Here is a 19,052-nt window from a genome sequence, read left to right as displayed (position 1 = left end):
CCGTACAACTGATAAATATCCGGGGAGCACAGAGTGTTGTTATGCCCACACAGCTTCCCGTAAATCAGCGAGGTCACTGCTCAAAAGTAACCTATACAGTTCATACTTAGGTCAGGTCATAATTCACAGTGCTTATAGGTGTAATTAAGCGTGAGGTCATAGGTCAATAAGTGAAGTAAAATAGTGCAGGGTGGTGCAAGGTAACAATAATATGAAAGATTGAATACAAATGATACATTTTGTTACTACAGCGTATCACTGACAAAACGCCCCAGATCAGAAGTAACTTGGCCATGCTCCCGTGAATGATAATTGTTATATGTGTGAACTGTTCAAAGACACGCCTGCTGGATATCTAGCAGGCTAAATATCTGGTTGAGTCGCAGACTGGTCGGGGGAGCTAGGAACGGAATACAGCCTGTCCTTTCTACCTCTGCTGTCATCCCTGCTTGCTCTCTGAACCCAGTCCTAACATGCATCTATTTGTATGTAGCAGGCACAAAAATATAGTTTCTATCAGAATGTATACACACAAGCTTTTCAGTATTTTTTAACCAGGTTGTCCTTCCTGAACAACAATACAAGCAGGCAGTGTCAAGTTGTCAGTGCAGAAATAGTCCTCTCTGATCCATCTCTCACCTGTATTCCTTTCTTTAATGTTTTTTTATTTTTTTTGCTGAAAATCAGCGCAAAAAAGAAATTGGACCGCCATTGCTGCGTCGGAACGTACGTCATATCGCACATCTGTGGTCCTGTAATGTGCAAACCACAATGACTGCAAGATTTCCGATTAGACAACGGAAAGTTGTGTCGTGTGTAAAGTACAATGACCTGACAACTTTGAAAGGCTGTAGGATTCTAAAAAACACATAAATGTTTTTTGCTGCTTTACTGCTACCAACTGTTGTTGAATAGTATGAAATTAGATGCAGAAATTAGTGTTTTGTTGTCTGTTGAAGCTGCAAGTGGAGAATGTTTGGCCTTATGCCTGTAAAATATTTCTCAGTGCCTCATTGACCAGTCTTTTCAGCTCTAAAATGGTTCAAATTGTGTTCATGATGTTCACAAGTAGAGTTGTCAGAAGGCCCTCTGAGAGAACATAAGACAGACGAGACAAAAATGAATTATGAACTCCAAGAAATAGGACAAGAACTCGTGTGTAACTGTGCCAGCCTGCAGCAGACAACATTATCTATTGAAGTTGACCAAGAAGTTCCCTTTTACACAGCCTCAACACACAGCTCAGCACCAGGTCGCTTCATCATCTTCTCAAGTCTTTTGTCATTTTGTCTCTCTCTTTCACTCTATTCTCCCTGAGTTACTTTCATCTTTTCAACCCCCTCTCTGCACTTGCGGTGTGTGTGTTTGAGAGAGTGGAGGTCATTGTTGGACTGGTGAACGGCACACATAGCTGGAATAGCATCAGTGTTAGAAGTCTGCTAGGGGCCTGCCACCAAGATCACACAGAGGAAAAGAGGCATCCGCACTCCTAGAGAGGAGGAGGAGGAGGAGGAGGAGGAGGAGGAGGAGGGGAGTGTGAAGGAGGAGGGGATGGATGGATGGAGGAGGAGGGGGGATAAGCAATCTGATCTGGATGACAACAGACTACCAGACGAGCTATGATCTCATCCCTCTCTTAAACCCCCCCTCCACCTCCTTCCTTCCCTCCTCCATCCACCCCCCCCTCCTCTCCCACTCTCGCCATTGTCTCTCTTTCTCTCTCTTCCCACTTTTGTTTCCCCAACCTCCCTCCCCCGTCTTTCTCTCCGACTTTCTTTTCTCTGTTCTCCGCTTATCCTAGCGCTCACCCCATCTCGTCTTGCCTTCTTCTCTTTCAATCCAACCCCCCCTCCTCTTGCTCTCCCTCCCTTCATCCTCCTCCTTTCGTCCCTTTTGCATCACTCTCTACCACCTGGCCCTCACTTGTCCCAACTCACAACACACACACACTCACCTCTTGACGCACTTGCACTCTCTAGTGTCCCAGGGCAGAGATTAGGCGCACCCCTATCGTCAACCCTCCACACCAGTCTCTACATTATTGATGCCTAGTCTGTCTGTGTGTGTGTGTGTGTGTGTGTGTGTGTGAGAGAGAGTGTGAGGCTTTCGCATGCATGCTGTAATGGCTATCTGGTGTCTCCCCTGGGAGGGAGGAGGGTAAGGGAGGAAAAGAGCCAAAGAGAGGGAGAGTCGAGGTCAGAGAGGTTAAGTGTGGTGGAGGGGGTTAGGTCGCGCTCTGCAGGCTCTTCCCCGCTGCTCGTCTCTTTCTTTCTCTTATCCATCCTGACGCACAACTTCACACAGATCGTACGCTCGCACACATAAATTCCAAAAATTCCCTGCTGAAATTCTCCGATCGGGTGTACAAGGCTGATGAAACAGATCAGTGTGTGTGTGTGTGTGTGTGTGTGTGTGTCTGTGTGATAGCTGATCCAGTGTGAGTCAGGACAGCTCAGCCCGGGTTGGACTCTGGGTGGATAGAAGGACAAAGACACCTGTTCTTGCTCTCAGCATTCCTCTAAACATAATCCCTACCATCTCTCTCACATACACACACACAAACACACACATGCAGCAGCACAAAGCACATATCATGCGGGCTCTTTGATGTAAAGGTTTTGACAGTTAACTGATGATATACTGTCATGTACAGTACACATACACACACCTGTGCACCACACTCATAGCAGTTTATCTACGTGGTCGCTTTGATATTCGCTGTTGCTGATGACAGTGAATCATGCGTCGTTTCATGTAGAAAATGTCCTCTCGCCTTTATTCACACACAGCCCGCTTGCCTGTCCTCCAAGTATTTAGATGGGATACATTTCACTCAAGGACCATGAAATATGATGTGTGTGTATATAGTGACCTCTGTGGTCCATGCCAAAGTCAAAAAGATCATTACAGGTGCATCCTGACAGACATACACATGCACACAAAGTCACTGACTCACATTTTCACATGCACAAACACTGGCATGGTACCTTTTAAAAGTAGAGCTGATAGAAAGAAAAGTAATCGCTAACTTTTATGAAAATTCATTCATCGTTTCAGTCATTTTTCAAGCAAAAATGTCAAACAATTGCTGGTGCCAGTCTCTTACAACTAAGTTTAATCTGCTTGTCTTTGTTATTTATGATGGTAAGTGAAGAGTCTTTGGGTTTTGGATTGTTAGTTGGACAAAAGAACCAATTTGAAGATGTCACTTGGAGTATTTTTCACATTTGTTTGTACTTGAAAAGACTAGATGATGAAAACAATAATCAGTTGCAGCCATATTTAAACCTGAAACGTTTTGCTTGAATATTTATTATTTCTGTTTGATGAGCTTTTCTTGCTCAGTTTTTAGCACCCCCTGCTTCACATGCAGATAGTTAGACACCTGGTAAACAAGAAACTTCTGGCACAAATAGCTGTCTAACCTACAGCTTCAGTGTTGTAGTTGCCAGCTCAACAGAAGCGCTATGAACTACTCATTTATTAACCTCAGCCGGATTTGGGGATTTGACCAGCCACCTCTTGACTTGCTTTGACACAGTCAGTGTCAGTTTCCTATGTCTGGAAAGAATGTGCTGTCCTCCACAGTAGGAGTGTGTGTGGGTGATTGTGTGTTATTGATGGAGGAGCGTGCTCCGTCGTGTCAGTATGTTTATGATTGCCCCCGGTGTGTTCCTCTGTGATTGTAGTTTACTCTGGGTTTGATCTTGCCACAAGTGTTGGTTTGAGTGTTTCAAAGTGAGAGAAGAGGAGGAGGGTGGGAAGAGAAAAAGGAAATAAAATGACAGTGAGTGACTGTTGTTTCATTTGCCTGTTAAGTTATGCAAGATTCATATGCATGTCTGGAAAGTTACAGACACAGACGGTATTGTTTTAGTTTTAACACCCATGGTCAGTTCACACATTGCGATGTTTGTTTTAAAGAACAATAATCTATAGTTTTAATAAGGTTGCTCAGCTGCCTGCGCAGCCTGTTTGTCGACCGCCTTATTAGCCTCCTACTATCTGCGTAATGTTCAACGGTGATAAAATCCTGTCTGGAATCTGGAGATGGAAAATGTGTAGGCATCTTATGCATCGTTTCATATACAGAAATCTTTACTTTGAATCGCAAAATGACTCCTGAGTAGGTGGGACAACTGAGTGATTCATTGACCATGCCTCGCTAAACACATCACTGTGATTGGAGGAAAATCATCAATAAGTGGTGGTGAGGAATAGCTTGTTGCCTACGTTTGATGAGTAAGACGGCACATAGGAAGATAACTTTCCTTTCGGCCTATTTTTAACAAAAAACTGGAAACCTAAATGTGCCTGCCTCCAGCGAGCCTTTTAACTCTTACAAACAGTTAATTCATGTTGATGAAAGGCTCCAGTAGCAACACGTACGCACAGATTCATAGATGTCTGGCAGATGTGCTATCAACATTATTTAGTGTTATGTAACAGTGACTAAATGGTCAGAACAGGCTAGTACAGCAGAGATTATCAGGGCTATCTATCTCTGCCTCAGGCTGCCATCCAGCAAATCCATTGACAGGCCTGCACATCCATAATCTGATGATTTGGGCTGATGATTTGTTTCCCAATCTCCAGCCCAGCTTGTCTCATTTCCTCTGTTGCCATTTGCATGCGGTGCAGTTAAACACATTGCAAACATTGGCTTCATGCTGGCCTTATATAAGATAAGGTAAGATAAGACAAGATAAGACAAGATAACCCTTTATTGATCTGCAGAGGGGAAATTCAGATGTTGCAGCAGCATGAAGGCAGAAATAAGTGCAGATAAGCAGAAAATTAAAAAAATAAATAATTAGAAGTATTTAAAGTATTGAAATAAAAATAGAAACTATTATATCTATCTAAAACGTTATAATCAGTTTTGACAGTATCATAGAGCTGTTGGTTTAACTCTCTGGTTGTAGTTCAGTTTATTTTGTTGACTGCATTATATTAGTTTTTAATAATCCTCCTATATATATATATATATATATATATATATATATACATATGTATGTCAGGTGGACAAAATGGGGAAAAACACCCTTTTCCATTAAATATAATCTAATTATTCTGAGTCAACATGCACACAATTTAAAAAAAGCACGCACAACAACAGCTGCTCACCAGCATTTTAATTGTAGCAGACAGGTAACTAATTTATTTCTGGATATTCAGTGTTATCTGATGCTTAACATTGCACCAAACATAACAACAGCCGGACTGATAGGATTTTAATGTCCTGCACATCAACACTTCAGCAGGGTGGATGCTATTTCTTAGGTTACTCCACCTCCTCACTTGTTTCTCAGTGCTGTGAGGGTGATTGTTGATAAAATAAAATTCAGTCCAGGCTATATCTGGCTGAGTATTACAGTGTAATAGTCTATTTCGCTCGGTCGTGTCAACTTTTCTTGACCACCCAGGCAACAGAATGTTAGTGGGAGACTTGCACAAACATTTTCAAACACGCGCGCTGGCACATAAACTCTTTCAAACTCGAACATTTGGGCACACACATGCTCATACAAACAGTCATATACCCACGCCCACAGTCTCGTTCTGCGCCTCTTACTCTGCGTTTCCTTCGAGCGGAGGGTGGAGAGAGATGGAGGGATAGACAGGAGAGATGACTGGCCATGTTGTTTTCCTCTGGTCATAGGAAAGAATGACAGCACAAGGGGAAAGAGGTGGAGGAGAGGTGGAAAGGTTTTTCATGTGCCTAACTGTTCCATGAAGCCCACTAACACTGCAACTTTCAGTATTGTAGTTTCAGTGTGTGTGTGTGTGTTTCCTGTGAAGAGCTACTGTGGTGAGGTGCTGACCTAATGACAGAAGAGAAAATATGTTTATACGAAAGCCTTAGTTCACAACTACATAAATCTGAATTATATAATGTTATATTTGAAAAGAATTTGTGTCAACAGTAGTGAGACCCTTGTTCACAGTGAAACACTTGAACAATGTAAAAATGTCCCTCTTTCATTTGCCAAATAAAAAACAAAACTGCATCACTGAAATCATTATATGAAGACAGCAAGTCATTCATGTGGGCCCAAGAATGGAAATTCACCTTGATCAACTTATCCTGAGTGTTTTTTTATCACAGTCCACGATATCTTACCCTATATCATCACATACTTACCAGAAACACCAGTCAATTAAACTTATTATCATGTTAATAATTATCATCTTAAAAATCCATGATCTCTGAACAAGTTCACTGTCAGAAAGTTACACTCTGAGCTTTGCTGCCACACTGTGACAAGGCTACACACACAGCTGGCCACATTTAGATATCTTTCTCTTTTCTGTTTTCAGACAACTGAATAAGTTTGAAATATTTGTTAAACTACAGCCTAAACTATGTTCCATTGACCAGCAGCCATTCCAATGAGTCATTCCCAATCTGCTGTGCTGCAGTGATCAAATCATTATTTCTGTCAGAATCATCACCGACTGAGGTTGATGACAATGGCTCTGCTTTGTATTCCATTAAGCTATATTGACATTTTAAATGAACAGTTGAAGAGAGAGTTAGAGGTAACCAAAGGTTGTCCTGGAAAAGTTTAGTTTACCCGGTACACACTGAAACATCAAGCTAGCGTTTTAAGATTCATACATTCTGGAAGCCATTTTGGAGAAGCTCAGTTTTGAGAGAGAAAACCGCTGTTTTATTCTGTGTTGAGAGCTGAAACGGAGAGAAAGAGATGCATCTACAAATATAACCATCTTATACTCTGACAGTGTATTTTAAGATCAAGACAATTAAAGTTTTAGGGGTATCCTAGAATGCAGAAGGGCAAGGCATATTACAGTGTTTCTCATGCCATTGTTAGTGAGATCTATTACCGTATTCTCTCTCTTTTCTTTACTTTTTCTTGGCCTTCATCTCATTGTGTCAAACTGTCCCTTAAAAGAGAAAAAGCTTTAGAATAACCCACAAACATTATTCAAAGCTTGACCAGACAGTGAAGGGGAAAAAATGCAGGGCAGACTTGAGAGTAGCGAAGAAGACAGGTATGTGCAACGTGAAATATGAATGAGGACGCTCTCTGCTTGACTAAGCTGCCTTGTTGTATGTGATCTATACCTGGCTAGACACCTTTAATCCTCTTCTCTCCCATATAATAGACTCCACTCGTCTGAAACAGCTATAACTGCTGACTCCTAATTGTAATCATATCTTAGTCTTTTCTTTTGCCTCGCTTCAATCGTCTGTATGTCTCTACAGAACTAACAAGATTTGTCAGGGTTCGTTTGAGTTACATGTCGCTCAGTTGTACAATATTAGATACAGTTCTGATGAAAAACGTTTTTTTCTGTTTAATTTACAACATGTGCCCTCCACATCATTCACACTAATCCTTCACCTTTGCTCTCTTTATCTCTCTGTTACAGGGTTCGCCTTCCCAGACTGGGCTTACAAGCCTGAGTCGAGCCCCGGGTCCAGGCAGATCCAGCTGTGGCACTTCATCCTGGAGCTGCTCAGGAAAGAAGAATATCACGATGTCATCGCCTGGCAGGGGGACTACGGCGAGTTTGTCATCAAGGACCCAGATGAGGTGGCCCGACTCTGGGGGGCCAGGAAGTGTAAACCACAAATGAACTACGACAAGCTGAGCAGGGCACTGAGGTATGATGACACATTCTGTATGTGGGAGTGTGTATTCATTCATAGTTATTTTTTCCTATTCCTGACCTTTATCTATCACTAGATTATGAATTTCCTAAAAAGTCTCATTTTGCCACATTACAGTAATCATGAATATGATAAAGATCTGTGGAACTTACATGGGGGCATATTCACATAAATATTTACCATATGCCCACATCCTCTAGTTGAATGACTAATTTACTGAGACCTTGAAATCAAATTACCCAAAATACTATTGACTATTTAGAATAGCCAAGTTGTTCATATAAACCCACACCATACTTTAAATAGAGGAATGGTAGGAGCAAGAAAATTCCCCATGGTATGAATAAATACATTTAGAAAAAATGTCTGAGGGGTTAAGGACCAGAAAGAGACTGATTCAAAGACTTCCAAGACTTTCAAACAGGAATTTTATGCCTTTATTACATGATCAGTATAGAGATGAGAGAAAAATGAGGTGACTGACGGGAACAACAAGTAGAAATGGTCCCCATCCAGACACTGCCCAGGGACACCCAAACCTTGAGGCCACCAGGGTGCCCCAACCTGCCTCTCTCTTTGATGGAGGTCACTGCTGTAATGCAAAAGCTCTGCAGTAGCATGCCGCAAAAGTTTAATGAGATTTGTCTGGATTGGTGCACTGGCAGCAATCTTTTTACTGGACTGTTGTGGTGAACGGGGAGCTGAGCTTAAAGGCGATTTACCAGTCTATCTGTGTTCCAGCCCTCACCCGTGGTCATGAACTCTTTAAAATACTCCTGAGACCAAGTACACTTCAATCTCCTTCCCAGTGGCAATGTGGTTTCCATGTGCCAAACGTGAAATGGGTTGTTTTTACATGTGTAGATAAATTAGCACTGGTGCAACTGTTTAGTAAATGAGGTTATGACTTATAAAAACATTATAAGAAAACATTTAAAAAACATTCTGTAATCCAAACTGAGAATACCATCTGGGATCAGCAATGGCCTGCTGGAAGCATTTCATTCAGCTTCGACTCTCTGGCTCTGCTTCACACAGACATTCCTTTAGCCGTGCCTGCCCAGGCACAAATAGCACTCAACCAGGTCTATAACACTATTATAAGAGTAACCCTGACCAGATGCCTTCACCTGGTGTTAACCTAGACAAGAAGGGTTACAACACTGACCCATTTGGCCGATCACACTTTTACACCTTCTGGTTGAAGTTATATCCATTGAGGCCAGCTCAGCCAAGCCCATTAACTTGTTACGACAGTGATTTGGTACTGTTTTGGTTGTGAAACTAGCTTCACGATCAAGTATAAAGTCACATGAAAATATAACTCATGCAATGTCATGGTTATGATGGTCAACTAGTCAGGTACTTTGATATCAACTACACTGTGATTCGCCATCATAGATTCGAAACTGTCATTAGATCTGGTCGTCTGTGGCTTTTTCTGCTTCACAAATTCACTTATTGTGAAGAATAATATTGGGTGTGTTGGTTGGTTGAGTTCTTTTCTGTCTAGATGCTTTGCTTTGCTACTTTGGCTCTGACCCTGAACACTTGAAGTAATGTTGTCAAATACATTTAGCAGAGTGGAAGTATAGAGTAGCAGAAAATGAAAATACTCAAGTAAAGTACCTAAAAAATTATACTTAATATTTTTATTGTTGTCAGTCTCCTTGATTACTTATAGTTAGTATCTTTATACTCCCTGGAAAAAAACATATTATTAGATCCCTATACCATAATACAATGACCATTCATCCTCGTACATCCCATGGTAACCCTTTTAGCTGATGCCAGTTTTAGTAAGCACAGCATCTCATTGACTGTGTCGCATGTCCCAAGCTTGTCGCTTATAGCCAAATAGGTTAGGCCAAGCACTTTAAAGAAAACCACATTGGCTGTTAAAGGAGGGAAATGCCTTGTATTGCATTATTTAGGTTGGAAGTTGTTTAAATACACTCATTACACTTGTGAGATTAAGATAACATCTGTGACATTTGAACCTATGGGGACAGAGGAAATTAACATGGACTACTAATGTGTGCGTGTATGTGACAAACACACACGCACACACACACACACACACACACACACACACACACACACACACACACACTGACTTGAAGTCTGGATTTAGAGCTCCTGAATTAGAGAGAAAAGAATAAATATGTGGATAATTGTGGTCAGGCTGTGTATTTATAGCATGTCCATCCTCTAGAGCTGTACCAGATTTGGAGCTTAGGCTGCAGTAAGTGCTTATATATAGTGGGTCTTAGTGCCCTCTGATGGACCGGGCCTTAGAGGCTGATTATCAGCAGGCTTTTTACACAGGAGTTTCCCCTCTGGTACTCTTGTGTCCTCACCCAGCATCCTATGGCCAGGTTGTCTCCCTCTGTGCCTATAAATTTAGCAGAGTCACTTCAGGCTTAGAGTGAGAAGGACAGTCAACAGATCAACACACACACATGCACACACACACCCACGTCCATGTTGTCACCTGATTTGACACCAGAGCTGCCATCAGTCCTTCACTGCAAGAGACACTGGAAATGAAGCGTCTCGAGATGCACATCAATAGTAATGTGGCGAGAGGATTAATGGCACTAAAGATTAATGAAGTTATAAAGGAGGCACACAAACACACATGTGCGTGGTAACAGTCCCCATATGGAGCAAACTGCTGGAGAGCAGGCCAACTTGTGCCCTTCATATGGAGAAAACCTGGAGTCTCCTAATAATGGAAACCACAGTCAGCATGTGGCAATTAGCATACACACACATGCTCGCATACTTGAAAGGACGTGTCTGTTTTGAAGTGTTCTTTTTATCACTTAGCCTTTGTAATTATTATTTTTACCCCAGTGATCTTATTCTTTCCTGTCTGCCATGCACATGGTGGAAATTCCCTTAATCAGGACTGCTGCATTGTGTGTGCGGACACGTGCGTATGTGCTGGCTTTCCGTTGAGGGGACACAGCCTCGGTCCATGCGTCATCCTGGTCTCCCGCTCCCACGGTTGCTGTGAAATTCCCACTCCTGTAGAGAGGATTACACTCAAACTGTGCTTGTGTGTGTTTATGAGCAAGTGTGTGCATGTGGACAGGGATGATGCTGAAAGAGTAATTTTTTTGTCTTTTTAGTTGTAAAAAATGAATGAGTTTGTTGTTCTACATTTTTTCATATCACAATATATATATATAGCAGAAAACCAAAGTGCAGCCGTAGTGCTAGATGCAAGTTATGAATGAGAGGAAGGACTCTATCTTTAACCCCCAGCTCCATTTTAATCATGAGGGATCATGTGGTGGGACAAGGAAGTTAACCTGTCCAGTAATAAAGACGCAAAGTATTCCCTCCACCACCATCTCCCTCTCGTTAATGAGACTTGTCATGATCTACACAGGAGAGTAGCGGGAAATGAAGCCTGTTGCCAATCAGTCATTGCAGAGTGCTGGCCTAATGAGTGTAATCATGCTAAGAGGTCCCAGCTCTGAGAGACCTCCAGGCCCCCCTGTCCTCCAGTCAGCAGCCCGTATTGGCTCCAGCACAGTGGTCAGAGGTCAGGGGGACTGCCATGCACAGCTGGCAAAGATTAACAACACAGCACATGTGCACATTCACATACACAAATGCACCATTGTACACAGACTCCTGCCCATGCATGCTTGCTTGCACACATGTTTGCAGTGTTTGCTCCATTTCCAACGTTCATTTAACTGTGATAGGCCTCAGCAGCTGGAAAACTGCCCACAGAAATAACATAAATAGAGTGAAGGTTCCACAAGATTCCTGGGTATGGTGACACTATAAATTCAGAACATTTGAGAGAACATGCCACTGTTTCACTCTCCCTTACTTCAGAGGAAAGCCCCGAATTACATCGCCATTTTTAATCCGCAGCTCCATAACTAGATCTGTGCATTTAGAAATAACCTCGGTGACCACATCTACAAAACATGCTGCAGGAAATACTGCTGCATGTGCACAGAGTGTTACTCACCTATCTGGCTGGGCCTGTTTGTGGGTCAGAAGGCCTCTTTGTGTGGAAACACCCAGGGCCAGAGAGAAAGTGCAGAGGGAGCACCCGGGGACAGTACCACTGTATGACTTTGTGTTCAACGTATGCTAGCGTGCATTGTCTCTCCATTGTCTCTCTCTGCAGCATGTATGTGTTCAGCGTACATGAGCATTGTCTGTGTGTCATTGTCCCTGACTGAATGAGGCCTTTATTTTCCATGAGGGCGGAATGCACACACACCAGAGTGTGCTCGAGTACATATTCGCACCCACAGAGCATGTGACCAGGCTAATCAGACCCTGACCAGATCCTCCTCTCCATACACAAACACACATATATATATACAGCTCACAAACTCCAATACACAGAGCATGTGACACATTGCCTTACCATACCCCCCATCTCAGCCCACATTGTCACACAAACACATTTCATTTCCTTTTTGAGGCAGTAAACGCTCGTCAAACCTGGCCTCGACACAAAGCGTTCTCACGTGTGAACACACACACCTGAGTGTGAGCAGCTGGTGTGTGTGTGCATGTGTGTAGAGAAGGATCTGGCTCGGATGTGTGTGTAACAGCCAATGCTGACGAAAGAGGCAGAAAATAAACACGGGGCTCATGGGGAGTATTGTAATCCCAACTTCCTGTCACAGTCAGCGCCTATTTACAGCCCAACAATGGGCAAGGCACAGCCTGTCCACACACACACAAGCGGGTTGGTTTACTTCATTTTTAGTGTTGACATTTGTGTTGGGTGAGGGCACAGAGTGATACAGAAATAGATCGGTGACCTTATACACATATCATATTATAGGTTAATAGTTGGCTATAGCGGACAGGTCTTTTGTCCTGAAGCAATACCTCACTATCTGAACTGAATGTACACATTTAGTCCCAAAAACAATTACGTTCAATACTTTTTGTTTTCTAACAGTTATGGTAACATTGAACTCTCAAAAGTAATGACAACATCTCCATGGAGAAAAGCTTTCAGGGCCAATCTTTTATCTTCTGTCAAATAAATAAACTCTCCGGTTCTGATATAACTGGAGCTATAGCAACATTTACATCATCCTGTGGAGGAGCCGCCATTGTTTGTTTTTTTCAAACAAACACTTATTTCTACCTAAAATACCTAAAAACATTAAATTTGCTAAGCTCACCTACATGACAGTCGTACAAGATCCATACATCGAGCTCGGCTTGCTGTGTACAAAGTCTTCATCAATCTTTATACTACTTCACCTGGCTTCCTAAAGGCCGTCTGGCAGAAAACCTCTCATCTAACCGCTCAAATGGTTTTACGAGGCAGATTATCACTTTCCATGTCAATGGATGTGACATCAAGTACGCAAATGATTGTTGTCCTTTGAGTCATTGTTGAGTCATGAGTCATGTTCTGTTTTATGTTGTATTACTTTTTATTCAATGAGATTCTTGTATGGCTGCTTGTATGAAAAGTTGCTGGGCTTTAGAAGTTTAGCTCGTTTTACGAACAAATGGAAGGGTTTAGGCTAGGGAAAACTGATTATATTATTCAAAGTAAAAAAAATCAAACATGTTCATAAAAGAATGTCAATTAACACAATTGTAAATAAATAATAATATCGTGGTGTTTCCCTGTAAATGGCTCCAAACCTGCTTAATGTGCTGTTATGGAATGTCTGTTCATTCACTGACTTCCTGCACTCGTGTGCGTCTGTCTCTCACTGCTTTGATCATATTTTTTCGGACCACAGCAGGTCTGTGTAATCGCTGCCTTAATCCCTGGCCTAAAATCACACTTGGTAACAAGTGAGTTGATAGAAAGCCTCCCCTCTGTTCCCCTGAAGGCTTTGCCTAAATCCATACTCGCATTGATTGTTCAATCTACTCTTTTGGTTAAACAGGGCGCGGGATAAAGCTGCATCTCCTGGATGATGCGTTCCGAGGGTGTGTGGGGGCACATGTGTTTGAGTGTGCCTGAATGAGATGGCAGTTATAAAGTCAGGATATGGGAGAGGTGTGTGTGTGTGAGTGTATGCATGAGTGTACTTGTGTGTGTTTAAGGCGAGTGCGGTGGGCAGCTAAACACAGGCACTCAAAGAATCTCTTTCTTCTCTTTTGAAGTGAGTTCAAATGCTCTTCAAAGACTGTCTGCCTGTATGACGGCACAGGAGGAGGGGGCGTGGAGAAAGAATGGGTGACCATGTGCTCTAAACACAGCTTCAGTTGCTGCGGCGAGGATTACGCAAAGTTGTCATCTGCTTCCAACTCTGTATTTCAGCATTCTTTGTATTAGCTGCAAACACAATTGCAAACGACATTTTAGTTGGCTATGCTCTATAGTACAGTAGTACAGTCAGTACAGTGATATTATTGGCCTTTGGGATGCATTCATATTTATGCCAGGTTATACATTTAGCTTATCAGATACACCCAGCCAAAACTATTGAAGTCTACTATAGAGCCTGACCAATATATCAGCCGATCACAGATGTATATGTTGTCTGGAGTGCTGATATGCAAACTTTTTTAAAGTACGTAATGAAGACAAAGATGCTTGGGGTAGTAGTTTATACAAGACAAAAGATTCCCAGTGAGGTTTACTGTTTCAGTGCACTGGTGTAATTTAAGAAACTGTAAAATATCCTGCTTCCATTACGTATATATCCTTGTCAGTGTCTGATAACAACATTTGAGGGATCAATTTTTTTGTGTATTTATGCATATATTCTGTGGTTATATGAATATCCCTTATATCAGGATCAGTCTTGGTTGGGCTCTAGTGTATTACAACTACTGTAGGTCTGTCTTGCTAACTACTTTAGCTGGCCATATATTGTCCCTGAAAAAAGTACATGCCAAAAAAATATATGCAATAAATGATATTATTGTCATTTCAAGAACATTTATGTTGACATGATGATAATGTATTAGCACAATAATGCAAGTACATCCTTGGGGCAATGAACTTGAAATTATTAAGAATATTAAGACATTGGAATTACAATGTAAAAAATTCAAAATATCCTAAATAAATAAAACAAAAATTGCATTTAAACACAATGGGCAATATCAAAATTAGCTAAAAATGATGGAGGTCATGTCTTATCAACGAGTCAATAAGATAATATATGTAAGATAAGAAGATATGTGCGATAAGTCAATAATGTAATAATTGTGACAATAAATCCGACCATCATCAAAGTGATAATGTCAGTGGGACGGAAAGTTTAGTCTTTACCTGCTGTGGATAAACGTCTGTGGAGGAGAAGAGCATTATTTTAGGCTCATGGATGTCTCATTTGTATGTCCCCTGCCTCCAGCTAAAAAAACATGCTGCTTGTAGTGAATAGAAAACATTTCGGGTTGCTTATTTACACAGCGATTGCTAACTAGCACGTAATCTCTAGCGACCAGCGAGCTCTGATTTTTATCGTATTTTTAAAATTTTGCACCACTTAGGGGTTGCAGTGAGGCCGTGTTGCACAAAATAGATTTCTCTTAATTTTGTTTGTTTGTTTTCCACTCTTGCAATCCATATTTGTATTAAACCCATATGTGGGCCCTAGCACAGCCTGTTGACTTTTCTATCATCAGCTAATTCGATCACAGTCCTGTTGTGGTTTTAATTCTGCTTGACTTCCTGCCCATCTCTGCCCGTCCCCTTGCTCCCCCTCGCTCTCCTTCCCGGCCCTTGTGAGTGTCTCCCCTAGAGCAGAAATTACATGCTGCTTTGTGCCTGGCGTAAACAATGTTTTCAACAGTGCAGGCCTGTCCTGTCTCTCTCTGTCTCTCCCTCTCTCTCACCCTCTCCCATCGCCTCAGGGGATGAGAAAAGAGCGCAGGGAGAGTTGGGATGGGGGGGTGGGGTGGCTGTAGTTTGATGAGAGAAAGAGAGAGAGAGCGGTATCAGTAGGATAAAGGGAGAAGAGACGAAGGAGGGGGGTTGAAGATTGAAAAAGAGCAACAGTCTGTTCCCAGAGCAAAAACAGCCCAGCCAGTCTGTGTAATAAGCATAATAAGAGAGGGTGAAGGGCAACACCTCCCCACCACCAAACAGACAGACACCCACACACACACACACACACACACACACACACACACACACACACACACACACACACACACCGCCGTCTGGATAACTACCATTCAGGGTAATGATAGTCAATGGGCTCTGATTAACTCAGCATTACCTACATACCCTGAAGCCCCTATCTTTGTCAGCACACTTCACTTAACTTGTGCCAGCAGACCCATGATTGAGGAAGGGAAAGCCGAGCCTAGTGCTATAAAAGCAGGTAGGCATGCAGACATGATGAGTAAATGTGCAGTCTGGTTGTGTTAAAAAGCCAAGGGTAGAGTGGAAGGGATAGGCGGTGGTTTTGGTGAGCATCTACCCCGACGGACAAACACACCGTCTTTGTTCCTTTCTTGCTCTTTATCTCTTCCTCTTTTTACTTCGCTCTGTCTCAGCCCTCAGCGTGTGAGGCTTGGCAGCCTGGGATCTAGAGGTTACATAAAGTGGATGTGGATCTGGGTAAGAAAGAAGAGAGATGTTACATAAAGAGCTGTAGCTGGACAAAGGTTAATAAAAATGGAGCCTTGTACTGTAGGCAGGAGCCATGGGAGCGAGAAAGCTTGAAAAAAAAAAAAAGAGAGAGAATGGCCATTACATAAACAGATAAAGATGGGGTGAATTATTGGTGGCTTTGCTTTGGTGTTACATAAAGAGATGGGTCCATCTAGCAAAATGAATAACAGTGTGAGTGTGTTGCTGTGTGGCAAAATCTGCACTTAAAAGACCCTAAAATACTTTTTTGTAATTCCTGACCTTCATGTAAACGGATACAAAATTACAAAACATTCAAAATGTAGCACGCAGCTGTGACATGACTGCAACTGTGCCCTTACAATCCACATTTAGCCGAATACATTGACCTCTGATCTCTTGATTGTTTGTTTGTTTGTTTGTTTGTTTGTTTGTTTGTTTGTTTATGCATCAACAGCATTTTATGCTGCTCCTCAGCTCAGTCCGTCCACTGCTCCTCATCTATCTGTTTTCTCTGTTTTTTTCTCCCCTTCCTCCCTCCTCCTCCCCCTCCTCCTCCCTGTACTGGGTCTGCTTTGTGCAAACGTCATACAACACTCCGTAATATCTATCATTAGAGGGGGGGGGGGGGGACATGAAAGACTCCTGCTTATTAAAGTGTGTGCTTGAGTGTGCAGGCGCATCTGTCATAGGCTCAGTGACTTCAGGAGCAAAATGATTATTTAAAATGAGGTGTACATTTTGAATTAAATGTTTAGGTGTTGTTAGTGGGCTAGTATTTATGTTTTTTGGTGGAATACATCAAAATGATTGCATAAGATAGTACACAGTAATTTATTTAACCCTGATATGTGTCTTTACACAAATTATGCACGTGTGAGCTCAGCGTCTTTTCTTCAGGGTTTTCACAGCTTTTTAAAAGTAAAATTCAAGCACTTTTGAAGTACTTTCAATGTACATAATCCAACCATTTTTCAGACTCTTGAAGCATTCCTCACCACATCTAAATACTATAAATGCGGTTGCGAAAAACAAAGTTTACAGAATTCCTCCATTTAAAAATGAAGACAGGCTCATTTCATTTTAAATCTTACAGGATTCTTGGTTAAGTCAGTTGCGTGAATGAAACACCAGATTATGTTGCAAAATCAAGCATTTCCTAACCTTGAAAATATAATGTTCAGAATTAAACATTTTCTCAACTTTCAAGACTTAAACATTTTTATTTATCATGTCTTCTCTATTCTCTTTGCCAGATACTACTACAACAAGAGGATCCTCCATAAGACCAAAGGCAAGAGGTTTACCTATAAGTTCAACTTCAATAAACTGGTCTTGGTCAACTACCCCTTCATCGACATGGGCTCCACTGGTAAGCCTCGACAGTCTGGCGCTGTGTGTGTATGTGTGCATGCCTGTGCATGTTCAGATATCTCCTAATCCCACAATAGGATAGCATGATTACATAGGATTACACAGGAGAACATTATATATTATTTCTCAGTATTCTCCCTCTCTTTTTTTCCTTCTCCCTCTCTTGACATTTCCAGGAAGCAGCGTTCCTCAGAGCGCCCCTCCCGTCCCAACCGGTGCAGGGACTCACTTTCGCTTTCCGCCTTCAACCCCCTCTGAAGTCCTCTCCCCGAACGAAGACCTACGCAGCCCTGGTGGGATGTTCAGCTCTGTGGCCCGGCGAATGGCTCGTGGCTCCGTCAGCGACTGCAGCGATGGCACCTCAGTCAATTCTGAGATTGAGGAGGGCAATACGGGAGCAGGAGAGGACAGGGGAGAGAGGGGTGTGAGTGGAGCAGGAGAAAGAGGACCTGGTGGAGGAGTAGGTTACCGAAGTATCATCCATCCCCGTCTATCTCATGAAACCCTGTTCCGGATGTATGGAGGAGCAGGAAACCCTCCCGGGCACCCAGGCTCCCGTGGCCACACAGGGCACCGGATCCATCCAGAGCCCCTGTCGCCCTTCCCCGTGTCCCCTCTGCCGGGGCCGGGAGGAGCCGGCCTCCTAGCCCCTCCTCTGTCTCCAGCGCTCTCCATGACCCCGACTTCTCACCTCCCCTACACTCCCTCACCTACCCTGTCACCCATGTTAGGCTCCCACTTCTCCTTCAACCCAGAAGACATGAAGCGCTACCTGCAGGCCCACACCCAGTCGGTTTACAACTACGGCCTGAGCCCCAGAGCTTTCCTCCAGTACCCCAACATCGTCATCCCTCAGCCCCACCGGCCTGCCGCAGACAAGGCCGGTCTGGCCGAGCGAGGCGAGAGAGCAGAGAGGGCAGCGACAGCAGGGGGAGGAGAGAGGGGAGGGGAGCGGCACCACCATCCACCTCTTGGTCACTCCGCCCACCACCATCCACATCCACCTCACTCTGCCCACCCTCACCCGCATTCTCATCCCATGCATCACCCACTCCACCTGGGTGAGGAGCCTCCACACATGTCTCCCTTCAAGTTCAAGCTGCAGCCACCACCCCTGGGCAGGAAGCAGAGGGACAGTCAAAGCCAGAGTAAACCTAGGCAGAGCTCCATGTCTTCTGGCTCAGGGTCTGGGTCCATGTCGTCGACCTCTGGCCTGGGGTCCTCGCTGTCGTTTGGCAGCGACCTGAGCTCAGCCAGCGGCTCAGGCATGATCTCTGCCTCCTCTTCGACGCAGTCCCTAAACAGTGCAGGACTTCCCAAGATAAAGGTGAGATACAGAAACCCAAATATCTTTCATTGTGATCTATCTCAAGGTTACACAGAGAAAATGTGTGAATCAGATCAAAAGTCTTAAAAAGGACAGAAGGACACTTTTTAATCGTCAGATATTGCCTTAAAGCTTCAGTGTGTATGATTTAGGGGGAC

The 19,052-nt window shown here is 43.1% G+C and overlaps 1 protein-coding gene across 1 annotated transcript in view; it reads left to right on the top strand.

The window, feature by feature from the left end:
- Nucleotides 1-19,052, top strand: part of erfl3 (Ets2 repressor factor like 3) — a 53,548-nt gene that overhangs the window by 29,720 nt on the left and 4,776 nt on the right. The window contains exons 2-4 of the mRNA XM_084357239.1: nucleotides 7,402-7,636; nucleotides 17,450-17,565; nucleotides 17,744-18,894. Of these exons, the coding sequence (XP_084213365.1) occupies nucleotides 7,402-7,636; nucleotides 17,450-17,565; nucleotides 17,744-18,894 (1,502 nt within the window). The remainder of the gene's footprint in view (nucleotides 1-7,401; nucleotides 7,637-17,449; nucleotides 17,566-17,743; nucleotides 18,895-19,052) is intronic.

This window comes from Pagrus pagrus (genome assembly GCF_965226575.1).
Source record: "Pagrus pagrus genome assembly, chromosome: 7".
Classification (NCBI taxonomy): domain Eukaryota; kingdom Metazoa; phylum Chordata; class Actinopteri; order Spariformes; family Sparidae; genus Pagrus; species Pagrus pagrus.
Note: the sequence above shows the minus strand (reverse complement) of the source record. Positions and strands in the feature narration are given on the sequence as shown.